General features: G+C 39.4%; 1 protein-coding gene across 2 annotated transcripts in view; it reads right to left on the bottom strand.

Moving 5' to 3' along the window:
* Positions 1-20651, bottom strand: part of Map3k7 (mitogen-activated protein kinase kinase kinase 7) — a 58007-nt gene extending 37356 nt beyond the window's left edge. For both annotated transcript variants that reach the window (XM_028780213.1, XM_028780214.1), the window contains exons 1-6: positions 20528-20651; positions 8163-8273; positions 5749-5814; positions 4685-4730; positions 3188-3326; positions 1453-1577 (exon numbers count right to left, since the gene is read on the bottom strand). In XM_028780213.1, the coding sequence (XP_028636046.1) occupies positions 1453-1577; positions 3188-3326; positions 4685-4730; positions 5749-5814; positions 8163-8273; positions 20528-20647 (607 nt within the window). In that variant the 5' untranslated portion in view covers positions 20648-20651. The remainder of the gene's footprint in view (positions 1-1452; positions 1578-3187; positions 3327-4684; positions 4731-5748; positions 5815-8162; positions 8274-20527) is intronic.
* Between the last annotated feature and the right edge of the window lie 1371 nt (positions 20652-22022).

Genomic DNA, 22022 nt, shown 5'->3' with positions numbered 1-22022 from the left:
TATCTATCTATCTATCTATCTATCTATCTATCTATCTATCTATCTATTTATTTTGAGACAGGGTCTCTCTGTATACCCTTGCTGTTCTAGAACTTATTATGAGGCTGGCCTCGAACTCAAAGAAATCTGCCTGTCTCTAGTCCAACACTTTGTAATTAGACTTCAGGGAACAATAGTCTTAAAGTCAAGTGACAAGCTACATGGCATTTCCCTCTTTCTCTGAAATGGCTAAACATAAAACAATAAAAATGTTTAAAATTCACCAACAACTGGGCTGGTTAAGAGCACTGACTGCCCTTCCAGAGGTCCTGAATTCAATTCCCAGCACTCACATGATGGCTCACAACCATCTATAATGGGATCTGATGCCCTCTTCGGCTATGTCTGAAGACAGCAACACTATACTCACGTACATCAAAAACAAAACAAAAGAAAACAAAAAAGGGAAAAAGTAAAACAGGAAAGCCCAATTCTTGAGTGCAGTTTGAGTATTATGGCATTCATACAGATGAAGATTCACTCAAAGCCCATTTCTTTAGCTCAATGTCTCTCACTTAAAAAAGAATTTGACATTTTCATATAAAACTTAAATATACAGACTAATCTTATGAATTCTGAGTGAGCTATGAAGGTGTAAAAGAAAGCGACCGTTAGCTTACCTTTTACTGGTAGACCTTAGTACCTTATCTGTGACGTGATCTTTTTAAGGCATGCTGATTTAAGCTGTAGTGCTCTTTTTAACTGATAGCAAATCAGAGCAAAGGTACAGGTTTTACTTATTTTGGGCGTATACAATCCACTAATAATCTCTGAACCACTGCTCCTAGGGGAGATACAGGGCTAGGTTCCTATGTGCCTTTGTTCATGAACATTTATCAACTAACCAATATCTTCACCTGGGTCTCTGTGTGGGTTTAAGGACACTTCACCTAACACTTCACTGGTTAACTAGTTCCCACTCACGGCAGTCTGAAGCATGTTGAGAAAATACCCTTTAACACGTATGTTCATGCTTCTCACATGTTCAAAGCCTTCTTGTACTTAGGTAGCAAAACCACCATGACCACTCATAAAAAGGGAAAGCATGGCTCTGAATAAGTTGTTTACCTTACCAGGGAAACAAGGCTGGAGAGTGCTGTGTATGACTCAAAATGTGGACTGTTGTACATGAGCTCCTTGCTTCTGAACAGTTCTGAAAGCATCTCAACCAAAGGTGATCAAGTAGATAGGTTCTCAATTACACAGTCTGTGAGTAGTGAGGATGGGCTATACAGACGTGTGACTCTGCACAGAAGATGTCAATTTAAATTCTGACATAAAATTTGGGATCTTAGGCTCTACTCACTTAGGACCCTGTAGAAGTGACACTATATGCAGAGTTATAAACACACCCTGGATTCACAAGCACTAAGGCACAGTAGTAGCAAGCACACCATGCTTCTGTGATTGTACCTTCAAACACTTCGGGCGCCATCCACGCGGCACTCCCTTTATTATTGGTCATGTGTGTCTGGATGTCACAAGCTGTACCAAAATCGCAGATTTTTAGAACTGTCCCTCCTGCAACCAGCAGCAAGCTATTATAAAAAAATTCAAAATTCACAAAGTCAGTATTTGATTTTATAAGAAAACAAAAATGATAATGGAACTGGAAAAAGCTAAGCTAAACAAGTGCTATTATTAAACTTTTTATAAAACATTTCTTGGTCACTGTAATAGACTAATATCTGAAGGAATATCAGCAAAAATTAAAAGGCTGTAACCTAGAGAACTCGGGGAGAACATCATATTCATATTTTGATGTCTTCATCTATAGTTCCATGACAGTGCCTGACCAAACGTCCCTTTTACTGAGCTCTGTGGTTTCTGCAGTGTAGCGCTATGGTATTTATTAAACATTTATTACTAACAGAACAACACTATTCCATAGGACAAATAATCTAATTGAGGATAAAGTAAAATACACCAATACAGAAGGAAACCAATAGTACTGGTTTGGTTTTGCAGTATAGGAAATTGAATGATGGATCCTGTGTGTGTGAGACAAATGTTCTACCACTGAGCTATAGCTGAAGATAATGCTTCTTATTTTATGTCTTCATTTTGAAGATTTTTTAATGTTTAATCTCAAAATTGTTTCTGAATTTAGAATGTGTGTGTATGTGGTGGGGGAGGGTAGTATGAATCTCCTATATTTATCAAGACAGTCTAATAAATGCTAGGAATGTTTCAGAACTTCAGCTTTCTAGGTGCTATGACTCAAATACAATTACTAAATAGCATCCTTTTGCTTACAAAGTTTTACTTTTGATAATAAACAGAGATAGAGATAGATTATAAAATGTGCATAACTACACGGTAGAAACATTCAAAAGAAATAAATAAAAACACATTGTAATTACATATCTTATTAATTTCTTGTATGTAATGTTCTACTTGAACTCTAACTAGAGATCTAGGAAATTAATTCTCTTTTAATTCAGTGTAATTACAATAAGCAGATATGCCCCTATTCATAATGCTATACTATCAAACACTCCTGTCATATTTCAACTCTTGTATGTATGCAATTCAACAACAAAATTCCTATCATCTCACTGTTCCTGTTCAGATTCTTGTTACTCCACCTTTCTAAAGCGTCTTTTGAAGTGTCAGGATTCTCAGTTGCTATGGAGAAATCTGCACTGCTTACACCTGTACTCAGATTCAGAAATGCTTTTATTCCCTCTCTAAGAACAAGCACCCCAATGGCATAGTTCTCCACCATGTCCACCATCTGCAGACCCTGCTCCTGTTAGGAACGCAGCAAGGCCACCAGCACAGGTCTGCACTGTGTCTCCCATGTGCAGACCCTGCTCCTGTTAGGAATGCAGCAGGAATAGTAGTCAAGACTTGACTCTGTTCTCAGAAGACTAAGCAGGAACAATTTTATATACTGCAGGTACAAATTGGGACTTACAGGCTAACAGATTCTAATCATTACAATGTAAAGTTGGCATTAATAAAAACATCCCCCATAGACAACATTCTAAAATATAAGTTTAGATATACAGCGAGATGACAAAAGTAAGTAAAAAATAACATTGTAAGCAAGAAGGGAAGAGAAAAGGGAAAGTCAAAAGCAACAATTACCTTGAATTAGGGGTGGCAAGAGGAGAGAAGCCAGTGTCACCCTGCTAGAACTTACTTTGGAGGCTTGAGGTCCCTGTGAATTAGAGCTTTGGGCTGCATGCTGTGCAGATAAGCCACTCCTTGGGAACACTGTAAACACCAACTCATGGCATGAGCAGCAGTGTAGTAAGGCAATGGTTCAGCACCATGCAGCACTGCAAGAGAAAGGCACGACAAACTAAAAAGAACTTTATTGCTTATAACATGAAACAATACAAACGCAAGGACTATCAAAACACCCGAACGAGTATTCTTTTACAAATATTCCAGTCCCACTTTTAAATCTTCTCTAGGATTTAAAAAAAAAAAAAGAAATTTAAATGAAAATTTAGTAGATAACTCCATATGGTCATTCAAATAAAATTAGTACATACTATCATACATTTTAAAATTGATATTCTCTTTCACACAAGCACATAAATGATAAGTGATCCTATTCATTCTGAGTGTGGAAGAGAGAAACAGTACTGAGACAAGATGGCCATATCAGATGCTTACAACTGTCCCCGTCTATAGCAGCTAAGAAAGTAGCAGTTCTCTCAAATAAAATGAGAGCACCAGACACAAATCAACAATGAAGAATACACAGAAGTGGGTATATTAAATGTATATGTAAAATAATGGCAACTTAAAAGCAAATGCTATCAATTTTATAAAAGTCACTGGAACAATTCACACATACATGAAATTTGTAAGTATTTTTAAGGTGAGAGCTTTGTTCCACAAGGGTAATACCAGGACAAAAGGTTTTTGTGTGTGTGTTAACACTGGTAGTTTGAATGAGAATGGCCCAATAAAATCATGTGTGAAAATTTGGCCTCCGTAAGATGGAAAAGTGTTTGGGAAAGATTGTGCTGTGTGGCCTTGCTAGAGAAAGCATGTCAGTGGAGGTGGACTTTGAGATTAAGACTCAGCCACACCCAGTGTGCTCTCTGCCTCCAGCTTTTGGATAGAGATGCAAGCTATTAATTGCTGCAGCTAACATGCTTGCTCCCCACCCTCTGAAACTGAAAGCCTGATTAAACTCTTTCCTATTGAGTTGCCTTGGTCATGGTCACAATAGGAAAGTAACTGAGACAGTAGAAATCTAAAATATTGTGTGAAGTTTGTTTTCACCGTTTTATGTTTTGAAAAGGAAGCACCATAAAGCATGGTGATATGAAGTATATAGTCAAAGACTTCTAAAATGAAGGCTCAAAACTAAAAAGCCAGAAGGGAGAGTCTACATACACATACTTTAAAATCAATTTAAAAAATTGTTACTTCACAAACTTTGAACATAATATATTAACTCAAAAATTTATATAAATGTCATACATCTTTCTTGCCCTAAGATCTTAGCAGTGAAAGCAAAAACATACAAACAAACAAACAAACAAACCGAAAAACCAAAATGACTTCCTCTGAGAACTCTGAAGATAAATTGTGACTAACAATAGGTAATTTAGTTCTTCTTAAAAGCTTTCTAATTCCTTCAATCTACTAGGTAAAAGCAGGTTTAGCTGATACTCACCATTATACAATGAGCCTCCCTCTGCATATTCCATCACAAGACATACCTAAAGGAAATACATGCTAGAATTTACTGGAGTGGCAACATTGGTGGGCTCTCCCTGCTGATAACTTAGTTCAACTGCCTGACTGTTCTGAAAATAATTCTTTTGGCTCCTACTCTGTGAATGGCACTAACAGAAGGAACACGCATTTGTGATCAAAGAACTTGTCTTCTAGGTGCCTGCTAAAATTAGCATAGGATTACTGTATGTTATATAATATTACTATATTAAAATCTATCATCATGTATAATAAAATACAATATATTATATAAAATTTATGTCGTATATTATAATATACTAACATATATAATATAGCATATTATAATGTATATTAATATATAAAGTGTATCACAAGCTTTTGGAGAACAAAATAGAATTATAAGACCTTTTGAGGCCCAATGCTAGTAAAGCTATGTTCTAGGACATCAAGTCTTATAACGAGGTGAGGTATGGGTTTACCTAGGTTAGTGAGGAGGACAGAGAGTGGTATGCACTACTCCACGACAGCACAGGTTTTACTCAGATGGGCTCTAGTATAAGAAGCAGAACCCACTGACTGCTTACAGGTAGGCAGTTACAGGGCAGAGAACAGGAAAGGGAAAGGACTGAAAACTTCCCTTGTTGGCCCTTCACTGGCCACTGTCAGGTTAGCTAAGGAAATAAGATGAGTGGTGACACAGGAGTGTCAGGTGATCTGTCTTGGTCAGCAATTACACAGTTCATCGGTGGGGAAGGTAAAAATTCAGAAGAACAAATTACATTTTTTCTGGAAATTAAATTAGTTTTGAGAATTGTTGTTAACTCAACATGAAGGCGCATTATAAATTGGTGTGGCCAAGGCTAAAAGGTACCTGAGACGACAACACCAACATACTGCTTTGTTAGGGCTAGAAGCAAACAAAATGTAGGAATTATTTTCAGAAATAAAACTACAGTTGAACAGATCAAAACAGCTTCACAAATTATATAAACTGATACACTTGCCACTGTTTCCTATAGGGAGATGAAGAGGGACACTTACTGGATTCAGGCAGGCTCCATACAACTTTACAATATTAGGATGGTTCACACGTGACAACTGCCGGAGCTGTAACAAAGAATGGATCCTTAAAAAGTGCTCGTTTTTGAGGTGCTTATGTTACCATGCTGTTCAAATCTTACTGTCATATAGAAAATTTGTTTAAATCGTTCAGTAACTTCTGTTACCAGGTAACAAGCGCTATGGCCACAGGCACTGGCAATCCCCAGTACCTGTTGGGAATCTCTATCCTACAGTCCAAGTGGGGACACAGATCTAATCAAATGTATGAAGACAGAGAGATCATTAAACCGTGCAAAAAGTACTGTAACGGGAGTTAAGAACAAGCCAGGATAAACAGGAAAATAGCTCAAGGCACCATTTCAGTTCCAGTACTGACGGAGTCACTTACACCAGAAGCTGTGGTACTTTCCTACAGGTATCAATTTACCTATTCTGCATGTATTCCTGATGTCTTCAGACTCTGAAAGATAGGTACTATAACTTCCATTTTAAATATGAGACCTTGAAGTTCAGTGAGGACAAAGCAGCTGTTAAAGACTCTAAGGTCAGATTTGAACTTCTGTTTATCTGACATGAAATACATACTCTTTCTGAATAGCTGCCTCTAATTCCATTTTCTGTCTTGTAGTTACTGCAGAGAGCTTGGGGGTATGGGAGTCATTCAGTTGTAGAGCATTTAACTAATATGTCTTAGGTTCTAGCTTCAGTCCACTGTATATCCCAAGTCAATCCCCAGTACAACTTCTGGTTTAACCTTCCCTGAGCCAGTAATTACGCTGAGGCTTGTCCCCAGCTCATACGTGCTCTCTCTGTCTCTCTCTCTCTCTGTCTCTCTGTCTCCCTCCCTCCTTCCCTCTCTCCCTCTGTCTCTCTCTTTTTCTCTCTCTCATCCTCTGTCTTTGCCCTGCTTTCTCCTTCTTCTCTTCATAGTCACATGCTACTGGCTCATGTAAAGCTCAGTAAGGCAGAAAGGTCTCTCAACCTTTTTTATCATATGCCACTTGACAGTTTTCTTCCAGTTGGTATTCATGGATTTTTCATCCTTAACAGAAAAATAGCTGATTCTTTTTTAAAAAATGTTATGTCATGTAACTTATTACTATTTTATATTTATTGTATATAAACATATTCCACCTTGGTAAAACTCAAAACTAACTTCACATAGCATATTATTCAAGCATTTGTTTCTGTTTTCTCTGAGTCTCATAAATAGGTGAGGCTTTTGTTGTTGTTTGTAAAGCATCAACGCAGAAGGATGAAGAGACTCTGCAATGAGGTAACAGTACACCATTTGGAAGTTGACAAACTAGTGATTAGTAATAACTGATCCAGCAGACCTAGAGCCAAATCTTAAACAAGCAACAAAAACAAGAGGAGCAACATGATTAACTTCACAAATCTGTTATGTAGAAGAAACTCAACATTTTAAAGCTGATGCTATAAAGGGTTTAACTCCTAGGAGACAGTAAACTTTAAGGCACTGCTGCCTCCAAAATAGCCCAAGCTAAGCAGTATGCTAACTAGACCTGTGAGTGATGGGTGAAAATACTTTGCTATCATGTAAATATTGCTCACCAGGATTCACTCGCCATTGCGCCATCGCTCATCCCCAAAGAACAAGCCCCTAACTGGCCACTCAAGGGGCAGCACAAGATCACGACTAATGTTAAGTCCTAGGTTGACAAAGTCCCCAGTTCTCTTCTGGTAGAATCTCATAATTCTACCAGATGGGCAAGAAGACCCTAGATAACAACCATTTGGAAAGAAAACACTAGTTATTAAAATAATTCTGGTGCTACACAAGTCTCCCACCTGTGTAAGGGGCCAGACTTGCAGTCTCCTATCTCTGTTATATTTTTCAAAGTGTAAGCTGGGGCCAAGACCTAAAAGAGATTTAAGGATGACAGAATATGTGGAATGCATAAGCCTAAAGTGTATTTAAGTTAGTAAAATCTTTGATTTGAGTTTGCCCCTCTTTGGGTGTTAGCCACAGCTGGCCACACTTTTTCAGTAAAGAGCTTTTCCTTATTAATCTAAGTGTGTGGAGTAGTTTCTCACTAGAAAGGTGACTATTTCTACAACATTCTAAGAGATTCTTAACTTTAGGTAACGGGAGAGAATACCACTTTAAGATTAAGATAAGATATCTTGAAATATATTTGGAGTCCATGGGTGACTGCACTTGAATTCATGGAGCTATTCATGTAAATCCACTTTCCCCTAATAACTTTTAACCAAAATTTAAAGCAAAAAAATGAAAAACATTCCTACGAAGGCACTACTTTCAGTTCAATCAAACTGTTGATGTTTATGTACACAGAAAAATGAAAATTGAGAAACACTATATTATCTCTGGTGAAGAATTACTGGATAGAAATGACATCTCAGCTTACCTCCACAATGAAAGCCTTCCTCTCAGATTCACTTTCTATCTGTTTAATAGCAACATCTTTTGCTCTCCATTTAGCTTTGCAAACTACTCCAAAAGCTCCTCTTCCGACAACCTGAGTTAACATACAAACAGAAAACCCCCAAAATCAGAAGCGGACCAAGTTCAATATGACATAGCCAGTTTTAAGTCTCATCAAAGGTTTAGAAACCACAATTATCTGAATTTGCTAAGAATGAGTTTTTCATTAAACTGAGGATAAAATGCAGTTTTAATCTTTGAAATCAACCTCTTTGTTCTAAAGCAAAAATAAAAAAGATACAAGACATAAGGCAATTTTTAATCACAGTAGAAAATTAAAGGCACGATGATTGAGAAATGGTTCAGAAAAATAAAAATAAAAAAGAACATATAATATTTTAAGAAATTAAAATCAGCTTTCAAATAATCAATTGGGGTAGAGAATGGAGAAAGGCTAAAGATACATATGATAAAAGGCCCACTACAAATGACACATAAGATTTGTTACTGTCTGTACAATGACTCCCAATACCTCATATTACAGTGTCCATTTATAAAATGCCTAGGAGAAAATCTAGGGACAGCAAGCAGATCAGTGGCTGCCTTGGGATAAGGATAAAAATGGAATTAATGTGAATGGCATCCTGCCAAGGTGATGATGTGCTTCAAAGTTGACTATGATGGCTGGCAACTGGGTAAATTCACAAAAATCAATAAATCACAATTCACATGGGTCAGTTTTATGATAGATCATTAGCTTACTACTTTTAAAACATTATTGCTAAAACCAATGGCTCTCACATGGGCACACTGTTCTATCAAGCACCTCTATTTTTAAAAATATTTGTAAAAATCCAAGTATTTTTAAAAGCAATAAAAAACAAAAATGAAAATTAGCTTGGTATCTGTCAGATCAAAACCACTGTACTGTGGAGGGCACTAGTTAAGCATCTTCATCTCCAATGTCCCACCTCCTATGTATCTAAGTGCTATGAGAAGACCCTTTCCTTAAGCAAAAGTCCACCCCTACTCACTATATTTTTATATTCTTTTCACTAGTGGGCATCGAGAGTACTCTGCCCACATCCCTCTTACACAGCGTAAAGAGGAGGTGCTAATGTTCTCCACATGTTACACATAAAATACATGGTTTTAAACAAGGAAACTCACTCTCTCAGCTCTACACAGGTAACAAACAGTTAATGGTAGGTAGCCCAACACTAGAATGCCAGTGGTTCTAACATGCATGACATACTTCATACACCAGGAATCAGTTATGTGCTCCCTTGGTGTGACTTCACTTAAGACAAACTTATATAAAACTCAATAACAAAGTTGGGCATAGCTAGAGTGATCAAACAGTTGTTCTTCAAAATCTACACTGGATCACTTCACAAGGGAAAAGGGAATGCACTCGGGCAAGAGCTGTAACCCGGGGTATGTTAACTAGCTAGCCATGGCTCCAATTCTATTTCATAAATTGTATAAAACAGTAAGAATGCTTCTCATATTCAATGCTCACCATAAGATGGGCACAGCTTGGTGTGTTTTTCACAGATTAGCTAAGTAATCTTTTTCCATTTTAAAGGTAAGCAGACATAGGGTTGCAACTTACATTACACACTAAGAAAGTATTTGAAGGCAGGATCTGAAACCTACAGCTCAGAACTGTCAACACATGCTATGGTCTATACTCAGCTTAAAGGTAACAAGGCTGCTTATATGCAAAGTCACAAGTAAGCCTGGCTCTTTTGGAGACTTTTTCCATGTCCTGGTCTTGGCCACCCAGGGACCATCATGTTCTCCAAGCCTCAACAAGAAACTAACACTGGTGATTTATACTCAGCATACAGTTACTTTAAGAAGACCGGGGAATTGGCTTGAGTTTGAATGTGTCTGTCTTTATACTCATGCTTACTGCTAGGTGCCCTGCTCACTCTGTTAGGTAAATTAACATCTGAGCTTTTTTCTTGGTAGTAAAGCAGAGATGCTTATATTTTTCTTAGTGAGTGTCTATTCCTCACTTAAGTTCCTAAGTTATTTTCCTTCTTATCTATGGAGATAAGTGTATCTATAGGGGATTATAGAATCAGGTACTTCCATAAACTTTATAAAACATTAAGTGCTCAGAGTTGGGTTTGAATTAATATAAGGAGCCAAAGCACTCATTTTTCTCACAGGAAATTAGCAGCAAACAGGTCCTACAAGGTTTCAACTTCACGGTCATAATCAACCTAGATGATACACACAGATCAGTCTACCTATTAATAGTATTATTAACTATGAATGAATGATTATAAAGCAGTTGAATACATTTCAATCATGAGCCCACAGATTAATCTGGGTAACTAGTACCTAGCATTCTAAAGAACATCCGATCCCAGTGTTATTTGTGTTTATGGATTCTGTACTTGTCATAACTGCGTCGAGTATGCATGACCATCTGTGATCTACAGGTGCCACCTAGTGATGAAATGACAACTCACTCTGAGCTTTCAACTTAAAACCAGGGTAACTAAATATGAGCGAACAAATACACGATAAACTCTTTTGCTGTGAGAAATCAATTTCACAAAATAATCTGAAATAAAAATGGACACATTCCCATCTGAGAACCCATGGCCTCAAGAAATCTCCATTCTTATTTGAACCATAAATTATTTCGTATACACAGCGAAGTTAACAGGTCCTAAATGATAACACAGGAAGGCAAGTTGTCAAGGTTGCTGAAATGTCTGATAGAAATAACTGTCATAGTTTTACAGGAGTCAGTTAAAAAGCATGGAGCCAGTGCTTAAAGATTTATATTTCTTTAGATCATAAAGACTTCATTTTTTCTTATGGCATTATTAGGAGTAAAATATTAGCTGTTAGAAGTAAAAAGCAAAAAAATATATATGTATATGTATATGTGTGTAAGAACTGACTTTTTGTGAGATGAAAATGAAGCAGGGAAGAAATCCATGGCTATACAACAAGACTACTTAAATTTCTTTTTTCTAACACTTTAAAAAAAAAAAAACAAACATTTAAGAATGCCAAAGGCAAGGAGTTACACTACATTTAAAGACCTCAGTAGCCTCTCTTTCCCTACCAGGCTGAGATTCAATGGTAGAAAGCAGTTCCAACTTTCCCTCCCCCAACTCTTCCCTTAGATTAGCAGAGGCAGACAGCATCACAGAATGTGCTCTATAAACACAGGCAGCTACAGAGGCATAAGAACACTGATAAAGAACACATAGAGGAGGCTTTACCCTAGGCTACTTTGGACCCAATTGAACATGACAATGATTCTGAAAAAATCTTGCGAAAGGAGCAAGATAAGTGAAATTCAAGTCTGACCACAGGAAGGAGGCTACTGCAGGGAGGGTTGAGACCTGAAATGACCTTAATCCAAAGTGCAGCTGACTTTCTGAGGATCGATGATAGCCAAGGGGAAAACCAAGTCAGGAAGCATGAAGAAAGGTCTTTCTTTAGTGTTAAAACTGAATTGCAAACTGCATTTCTTTAATCCTGAAATATTTGAGTACCTAGTATATCCAGCTGCTGTTTTTGAAGAACTGAATGTTCTTTAGCTAAACTGACAGTATCAAACCAGAGGAAGCCTGTTGGAAGTAGAAAATAAGCTATGACTCGCAACCATCTATTTTTCAAAGCATTACATTCAACAGGTTAACTGTTGGAGAAGGGATTTATAAAAGGTTTCCACCCTTTCAGAAACAGGAGTGACTGGGATGATAGAAGCTTGCACACAAAGGGGAGGGTCTCCAAAGACATCTGCTCTCAATCTTTTCTGTCCTTGTCTATCTTTACCACTGCTCTACTGAGGAGTTCACAGCTTCTGCCCTTGAGTCAAGTCAGTCAAGAACTGCTTTTATTAATAGTATAGTGAACTTTCTGGAACTTCAAAACCAGGGCTCAAGAAGCTTTAGCAATTTCCATTTCCTTCCTCTTAGAACCCAACGTCATGGGATAAAGGCCCACTTGATACAGAAAGGCCACATGAAGGACAACTGGGCATTTGCTGAGAGTATAACCGATGACCAAGCAGACAGGAGCACTACTTTGACAGGTATGAAGAAGCAACCTTGGATGCCCCTGTTCTATGTGACAGTAATATGTATCAAGGCACTTGTTTGGTTTCCACCCCAGGGGCAAGGGACAGAGGTGCATATTTTACATAGCAAAGCAGACCTGGTCTCCAGGTTCTCCTTGCATCCCTCAGTCCCCCAGGCATACTCTGCTCTCCTCCTTGAGGCTCTTTCTCCTTCTCTCTTTCTCTTCCCTCTACCCTCCTTCTCTCTTCCCATGGTGATTTCCTTGGCTTTGGTCCTTGGGGCAAGTGAACAAACCTGCCTGTATATAATCTAATGTGCCTTGAGTTGTCTCACTTCACCAGTGGAGAAATATCCTATCACTACATGAAAACAAGAGTGACAATCTGACACAGCAACTGGACCTCTGGAATGAATTCAAAGAAACAATCAGTCAGGGATGAAAAGAAATGTTTGTTTACAGTAACCAAGAATTGAAGCCAGTGTTAATCATTAGAAGAACAATTAAGAATAATTTCATCTTGGTCTTTTTCACCAACTCTTTTTCCTCCGTTGAGCTCTTAGATTCTGCTACTTTTTAGGTTATGTCTGAGCCCCCTCCTCAGTCTAATCTCATGACTTCATACTCCCAAGTCACCTTCTCATCCAGGTGGGAACTTCAGTATATCCAACCTCAGCTCTGGATACACTGAAAACTGACTTCTCAAGTTGTAGGTATTTGCAGTGGTTTGAATGACAATAGCCTAGATCCATAGGCTCAAGTATTTGAATGGTTGGTCCCTAGTCAGTGGAACTGTTTGGGCTAAGGAGGACTAGAAGAGATGTGTCACCAGGAGTGGGTAGGGGTGAAGTTGTTGGGTTTGAGGTTTCAAAAGCCAAGCCCAGCAACCCTTCTCTCTCTGTGCCACACACCCCACCCACCCAAGTCTCCCTCTCCATCTCTCTTTCTCTCCAACTTGTGGTTAAGATGGAAGTTCTCAGCTACTGATCCCAAGCTATGTTAGCTGCCAGCCTGCTGCCAAGCTTCCTGCCATGATGGACTCACCCTCTGAAACTGTAAGCAATCACCCAATAAACTCATTCTTGTATAAATTACAATTGTTGTGATACTCTGGCAAAGCCTGTGGCTGGTTTACCTTTGTCCCACGAATCTACCTGACATTAAATTGAAGAGTTTGGACTAATGTCATTGGAGGAGGAGACTGCAAGACTGTCTAGTGTTGACTCAGTTGTGTGGTTACTAGACCCCTCTTATGCAGGTCTACAATGAAAAAGAGCAAGCAAGGAAAAAAATACAAAATGCAGTTTGAGGGGAAAAGAGTGCACTAGGAAATAGAAGGAGGTTTGGCTTGTGTTTGGCTTGTAGAAAGAGATAAGGAGTGGCCTGCTTAGAAATGGAATTAAGAGAGTGGTGCCCTCAGGGCAACTAGCAAAAAAGGAAATGCCTAAGAAATATCCTAATGCTAAGAAAAGCATGTTCAATAAAGCAAAATATCAACAAATCAAAGCTTATGCCAATGTAATTCTTGCAGGGGGACAGGTTCCATCCCAAACCCGGAGCAGAACTTGACAGCTTCAGCCAGGATTCAGTCAGGAACAATACAGTAAAGGGAGTGTGGAATCATCCTCTGAGTTAAGGAAAGCCAGAACATCAGGTGTGTGGCAGGAGTCCCTGCAACAAAGGCTCAGAAAGGCCACTGTGTGAGACATATACTGTGATGGAGATGCCAAGATGCTGGAGCTGTGAAATGACTGACTGCTGAGGGAGAGATAATGCAAACAGGGAGTGGAGACAGCCCAAGAGAGACAAGTGTGTTGTGGAATCAAGAGCCCTTTGACATGGAACATGAGCTACAGGATGTATAGTTTGCCCAGGTGGGTTTCAGTATTGTTTTGTTACAAACTTCTTCATTATGTCCTTTCCTCCCCTTTGAGATAGTTATATATCCTCGGTGCCTCTGTATGTTGGAACTTGTAATCTGTATATATAATTTGAGAATGCCTTGAGTATCAGAACACAGATTGGACTTCTAAACAGTGTTGAGACTGTGAAAGACTCTGAGGACTTTGAAGTTGATTTTAAGTGTGTTTTGCGTTATGATATGATGGGACCAGTGTTTGGGTTCCCATAGGCTCATATATTTGAATGTTTGGTCCCTAGCTGGTGGAACTGTTTAGAGAAGCATTAGAAGCTGTGGCCTTATTGGAGGAGTGTCACTGGGGGTGGGGTTGGGATGAGGTTTTAAAAGTCTCTCTCCCTCCTCTCCCCTATTTGTGATTGTAATCCCTCAGCTACCATGCCTTGCCTGCCTGCTGCTGTGCTCCCCACCACAATGGTCATGGGCTCACCCTCTGAAACTGTAAGCAGTCTCCCGGTACATTCTTAGAAGATCCTTGATCAGAGTGTGTCTTCACAGCAATAGAAAAGTAACTAAGGCACTAATAAGGTTATTAACTAGTAAATGTTAAATACCAACTCGCAGCTTACATGGCTGGTGCTTTTATCCAGTGAGCCATCTCTCTGGGCAGCCCAAGTTCAATCCTGGAACCCACACAAAAAGCAAGATGCAGTGGCATGTATACACTGTAACCCAGCACTCCTACAGTGAGACGGGAGCAGAGAGAAGATAACTGCCTAGACATGTGCAACAGAGCAACAGAAAGAGAAAGAGACGGTCTCAAATAAAAAGAAAGGCAAGAACTCACTCCTGAAAGTCGCTTCCTAATCTCTATGTGTTTGTGGTGAGAATGAGTACACTTGAGGGCAAATAAATAAATATTTAAACACTGACTCCATTTTGTAATTGTCTCTGCCAATTCAGAAATTCATAAGTTCTCTTTTCAGCAGATCACATTTCCCTTGATCTTATTAAGATTTGCAAATTGCTTTATTTTTCTAATTAATCCAAACCCCCACATTCTGGAGAAACTTTATTTGGAGAGAGTTTATTACAACTCGAGCCATAATCAAATGCTAGTAAAGAACTGCAAATGAACTTCAAGTGTGACTCTATCTTTCACTGTATTAACACACTGTATCTTCACCTGTTCTATAATGGGCCACACATCCTACAATATCTACACAACAGAATGAGTTTTATTTCATTCCTATGAAATGACCAAACCATGTAGACTCTTGCCATTATAGGACTCATTGGTTAAGAAAGTCTATTTCTAGGGACGGAGAGGTGGCTCAGCAGTTAACAGTTCCAGCTGCTTTTTCAAAGCACTTAGGCTTCGTTCCTGCACTCACAACCATCTAACTCCAGTCTCAGGAACTGCTGCCCTCATCTCCCCTCTGCAGGCAACAGACACCTATACAGTGCTCAGACTTATATACAGGCAAAACACTCATACTCATGAAATAGTATAAAAGTAATTACAGAAAGTCCTGTCTCTCAGGCTCATTATGTAAAACAAAACTTTCCTGATGGAGGTAATTTTCACAACTGTAAGAATTTATGAACTGGAAGAGACAATCAGAAAATAATAAAGTCATACTTTATTTGCTACCTCATTTCTAGTTCAAGTTGGCAATGTGTTTGCTCCAAAAGCATGAGGATTCAAGTTCAAATCCAGAAGCTAAATATAAAACATTTGGTGTAAACACATAACTCCAGCACTGGGGAGGCAGAGATGGGCAGATCCTTGGAGTTCACCTGTCAGTTAGGCTAGCCCACTTGGTGTGTTTCAAGCCAGCAAGTGGTTTGTTGGCACTTGAGGAAGAACACAGGAGGTTATCTGACTTCTGATTCCCCAAACATGTGTGTACTGGTGTACTTACACAGATGTTAACATGCACACAGGCAGCCTAACTCCTTAGGTATTAAATATTACTCTTTTCCTTTATGCAAATAAGATTTCTTTAAAAACCAGCAACTAAACATATGGAAACAGCTGTGCTGAGAGTGCGCTTATTTACTATTAAATGATTTATGTCAATCATCTCCAATTCATTTTATTTAGTTCAGTGACTATGGCTGTTGACTTAGCGCAGCTCTGTTCTATGCACTGTGTGAATGGATTCCCAGCTCTGAAATCTGGAACATGACAGAAAAGCATAGACCCTAAAGTCATTAGTTAGGATGTGGTGTCCCCAACTATTCAGAGCTTCAATAGCTATTAATAAACTGTCAGAGTAGAACTGCTGACAAGACAGATTTGATAACACACAAGTGTAGCTCCGGGTTTTTGCTTTACTAGTCTTTTAAAGCCTTCCATAAAATGTCTTCTCCACCGACATCTAATTCTCTAGAACTGTAAGCCACAATAAATTCCTCCTTCAGTTGTTTTTGGTCATATTTTGTCATTTGTAAAAACAACTAATACAACACCTGGCCCACTTAACTAGCCTTTCCTTTAAAATGATATGTCAGATTATGTGTTAGCATACATGTACATGACGCACAAATAATCCCCGTATCCATCTCTTTACTGTAATCATTCCAAATGTCTACTGAAATCAGTGGCCACCAATTTCACATAGAAGAACTTATGATTATTTTTGGATATCCACAACTAACAAATCCATAGACTAGTTTATTCAGGCCCTCTTCTAGTATCAGCTACCTAATAGTTTATAGTCACTGTTAAAACTTCTTTCTACAGTTCCATCCTAGTATGGTTTAGCTTTAAAAACAAAACCTTTTCCGTGCCTCGTCAATAAAACATAAGCAGACATGTAAAAAAGTAGTTGTACGTGCCAAATGCTTAGTTGTGGCCAACATTCTACGACTCTTTTACAAAGTGATCCCTATAAATACAGTCTGTGTACTTAAGCGACAGTCCACAAATGACTGACTTACTCAGAGCATCTGGCTCTTTACAGTATCTTCTACTCCTGCTAAGCATAAATATTTGTTAAATATAACAGAATAGAAAGAATCAAGACTGGGAAGAGTCAGATCTAATTTCTTGTGTAAATTCTGGCTTAGCCAAATTATGTAAAATAACCCTTGACTTACCACATATTAGAAAATCAGACATGCATCTAGTTCTCAGTTTTGCTGTGATAATTTTATTTATTAGCTCAACAAATACTCAGAGAACTTTTAGGTGAGATACTTTATATCTGTCTGAAATGGGTACACAATTCAATCAGAATTAGGTGTCACGAAGGACAATAGAAATACAATGTCCCAAGTTCCTTGGGGATAGCTTCTCTTAGGAAGGGATATTTGTGGTGGAACTTGAATGGTAAGAAGGAACCAGTTATGTGACATGTTGGAGGAAGAACACAAAGGCAGAAGGACAAGTGTAAAGACAATTATTCACTAGTGCTATTTTGAGCCGATGAGAATGAATTTATTCAGCATGCAGCTTCAATCCTGCCTCCACTTATTAGGGCTGATGTGGCCATGGCTTATGTGCTTGATCTAGTCCAGATCTACAAGTTTAACACTGCGATTCTGAGAAAGTAACTAATCTGAGGATTCTTCCATTGAGTCTCAGCTGTACTGTACAGAGAAGAAAATGTTAAATGTGCAGGACCAACTTCTGAGTCTTCATTCCTAGAATTAGGTTCCACTATGAACTACTACAGTGACACTGCAAATCTATCACAAAGAACGAGGACTCGTGAGAAAGTTCAGAGTCCCAGCTCGACCACTGACTGAGACAAGAGGCTTTTAGCAAACCAAACTCCACAACCAGTTGTCAGTATCTGTAAAATGGGGATATCATTTGTCTGTCTACCCAACTACATTTCCTGGGAGATTATGACTACTGTCTAAGAATGTCTAAACTTATTGTGGAGAACAAGATAGCACATGTTGGAAACAAGATATTTTATTTTTACAACTGGAGTAGATCTCTAATGATTTTGTCTAATCTATCAATTTAAGAGAGAAATCACAGATCTCCAAAGTGAATGACCTTCCTAAGTATATTCTGATATAACCAATACAGTGTCTAGTTTTCTAAATGCGAGTACATTTTCCACCAACCATCCCATCCACAAGGCATCTAGTCTACGTTCTGACTCTTTTCACTCAAGTACAAGAAGGCTAAAAACTGAATGACTTAAAAAAATTAAGTGCCCATGTAGATTTCTTAGGCAGGAACTGATATAATTTGACAGGAACGTGAAGAGCCACAGTACTAATACTGCAATGACGAAAGCATCTGCTGTCTTAGAAATGTGGATCTACTAAATGATCCTACATCTGTCTGTAGCTAGATGTTCCCCCCACAGCTTTAATTATCTTTGTGTATTGCTGATTCCACTGTATTACTGTTTGAGAAATAAATAATGTGGTTCTCTTAACTTACTGTTTTACTTTTTGTAGTTTGAGGATTGAAACCAGAGCCTCAAGCATGGAGGGCGAGAACTCCAATACTGAGTTTTACACCAAGGCATTATTTTCTTAATTTAAAAGGTGATATACTTGTCCATATAAAACACTGAAGGCATGTAAAATAGTTTTCATGTTGGGTCATCCTTCTGTTTTCCTATTTATGATTTAAACTAGAGATGGAATGTAAGTTGAAATAGCTCTTGACTGTCCATGATGGACCGCTGACTGTACAATCTGTTTAATATGATCACATGAAGACTATAATGGAAATTATGTAATGGTTTTGACATCAGAAAGGCCTGAATTAAATCGAGACTATAAAAATAAACTATGTTCTAAGACAAAACAAATTTAAAAAATGCACCAGCTTTGCACTGAGAGCATCAAATTGATTATTGTCTCCCTTAACAACTTGCAGGCCCCAATGAGGCAAGAATGTGAAAGCTTTAAAAAGTAGTGTGCAAAAAACTAAGGTTGCAAAAATCAAACAAAGTAAGTTTGTGGAAACATGTGGTAGACCATGAAGTACAAGTTATTATTATATAACAACTTGTAGTCTACAAGGACAGCAATTCACAAGAGTACACGTAAATGCTTATTTAAAAACTGCGATTCTTGTAGACTGACTCACTCAAGTTTTAGTCTTAAAAAAGAATGTTATCCGTGAAAGCTGGATCAACTACCCAATTCTGAAAAAAGGAATTTATCTTAGCTTCAATGGGGGTTGGGGGGTATATAAAATGTTTTCCTTCTTTTAGCATATGACCTTAAAGCAGGTCACTCTTCCTGTCTGGAACTTTGCTACCTAACAACATGTCAAGCACTATGTTGGATTTTCTGCACATACTCCTTAACTGGATTTGTCACACTGATAAAGTAGCAATTACTCTCACCTCACAGTTAAGGAAATGAACACACAGAAAGTAGTAGGAAACCAAGTCACACAGTGCCCTGTCTATCTCACTCTGAACCTTTCTCTGTCTCAGACCTCACTGTTCCTACAGACTTCTCAATGAACACACTGATCTCTGGTTAGTTTTTGTGATAAAAAGATATGACTTAGTAGTCCTCTAAGGTAAAGATGTATTTATTGAATGTTAATTAGCTTGCAACTTTTAACACCTTACTATACTTTAAAAATGAAGAAAAAAGACAACTCAGTCTAGATTTCAAAAAACTCCACATTATGGTACAGAAAAAGCAAAGTACTTTTTAAAAAAGATTAAATTCATAGTAACTGCATGAAAGCATTTCTAGCCAAAGCTTTAGCTACTGTTATACTATTTAAGTATAGTATCCAAGTATTTATACTGTTATGCTATACAGTTTTTTCTTTTGTAAATATTAAGACTCTTAGAAGTCACTGACCCCACTGCGAATCTGAAAGACACTTTTCCAACTGAAGATTTAATTTATTCACTTTTTCTAATAGCGATTTCTGATGTAGTGTTATATTCTGACTGTCACCATCATCACTACTTGCCTCTTCAGAATATGCTTCCTGAAACATGTTTTCATAACAGACTTATGTTACTAAAGAGTGAAATTCATCTACATGAGCTCAATATAAGGCAGAACTATCCTAAGGTATCAGAGAAAGAAGAATCCGGGACCAGGGAAAGCACCGTGAGACATTTGACGTTCTCTTTACCAGCCTGTCCTGAGCATCCTTTCGTGTCACATAGAAGTCAGTCATTCTGTCTGTTCTCTCTCTCTCTCTCTCTCTCTCTCTCTCTCTCTCTCTCTCTCTCTCTCTCTCTCACACACACACACACACACACACACACACACACACAATCTTGGCCTCTAACACCAGCAAGCTGAGATCCCGCAGCCACCAAACTTTGCTCAATCTATTTACGGATAATCGAACTGCTGACCACATATGAATCAGGTAGAGAATCACAGATTCAACCACAACCATGACGCCCATCAGCAAGCCGCCTCCCGCTCGGGATCCGAGGCAGCGCGGAGCAGCAGGGCTCGGCCTCGCTCACCTCTTCCACTTCGATCTCCTTGTAGTCGATCTCTTCGAAGTTAAGGACCTGCGATGGCGCTTCGATCATCTCACTGGCAGAAGACGAGGAGGAGGACGAGGCGGCGGATGCTGTCGACATGATCCCCCGCGGCGCCCGGGGGGCCGCGCCCGCCCTCCGGCCCGCGCACCGCCCTTCAGCCCGGAGCCCCGCAGCCCCGTCGCCCGGCGCTCCGTGGCGCGGGACCGACCCGGGCCACGGCCGAGTCCCGGCTTCGGCTCCTCAGCGCTTTCCGTCGCCGGGCCCCGCCCACCACACTTCCAGTTCCGGTTTGAGCTTGGAACTGGGAGAGAGGAGGCGCTCTTGAAGAACCTGAGTAGAGGATTTTGTGACTTGGAAAGAGAGCGAGAAGGCAGGTTAGGGGTGGAGTGGAAGAGGGTGAGAGTGGAGCCGTGGGCCTGAGGAACAGGCTTCGCGAGACTTTTGTGAAAGGGCCTCAGCTACAGGATGATACCGCGATACCTGGCGCCGTGACGTAATGAAAATGCGCGATCGGAACTGGCGCGGAACGAGACCGAAGGCGGTTCGGTTGGTCCCGCAAGATCCAGCGGGAAAGATAAAATCTGTAGCTTCTTGCCTGTTTCTTTCGAGCCGTGTCATGCCCCCCCCCCCCCACCCCCACCCCGGTCTGTTCTAGGCGGTCTGCACACAGGCAGGGTAGAGTTTGGGTTGTGCTCTTGGGGCGCATCTTCATGTTCAGTTTCACCCGTGAGCTGTTGAGGTTTTAAGCTTTGCAAAAATGTTTCTGCGCATTGTGTCTGTTACTTATAAGCGATTTCCTCAGCTTGTGAGGGATTCGGGGGAAGTAGTTAGTGCGCACCACCGGAGTAACACCATAAAGCGTGAGTGCTCACTGAAAGAAGTTAGCATCTTGGTGAAGCTCCGATAGCGTTTTACACAGTTCATAAGGCAATTCAAATTGCCTCGTCTTGTCAGGTTCCCGAGGCTGTCTTCCACAACAGCCCGAAGAGTTTGTTTTGAGAGTTTTGAGTTTGTTTTACCCTCAGACAAAACTGGATGGATCCTTGGACACACCAAGGAAACGAATTATAAGGGGAGTCAGCAGGGAGCAAAGCTGGAAGATGAGCCACACTTCATTGTCCTTATAATGTTTATGTACAGGATTCTGGTGACCTTTGAAGGCATTGTCTATGAAGGACAGATAGGTCTTTGAAGGGTTGCTGAGGAGTTCAGAGATCTCAGGTGGTTCCCGAAGACTACCCAACAAGATTACAATTGCTATGCTAAAACCCCACATTCCAGGGTTACTTGTGTTAAGATAATTGAAAACAAAGTTAATAATCTAATATCTAGGAAAGGTCGAAGGGCATAGAACCTTGAACCTTAAGCAAAGATTCACTGCTAGTTTAACCTAAGATATCTTCATGCGAAGGAATGTTGTCTTTGTGTTGGCAATCTTCATAGCAAGTGTAAGTTGTACTGGGATTATTTATTC

This window comes from Grammomys surdaster, unplaced genomic scaffold, assembly GCF_004785775.1.
Source record: "Grammomys surdaster isolate TR1022 unplaced genomic scaffold, NIH_TR_1.0 97, whole genome shotgun sequence".
Classification (NCBI taxonomy): Eukaryota; Metazoa; Chordata; class Mammalia; order Rodentia; family Muridae; genus Grammomys; species Grammomys surdaster.
Note: the sequence above shows the minus strand (reverse complement) of the source record. Positions and strands in the feature narration are given on the sequence as shown.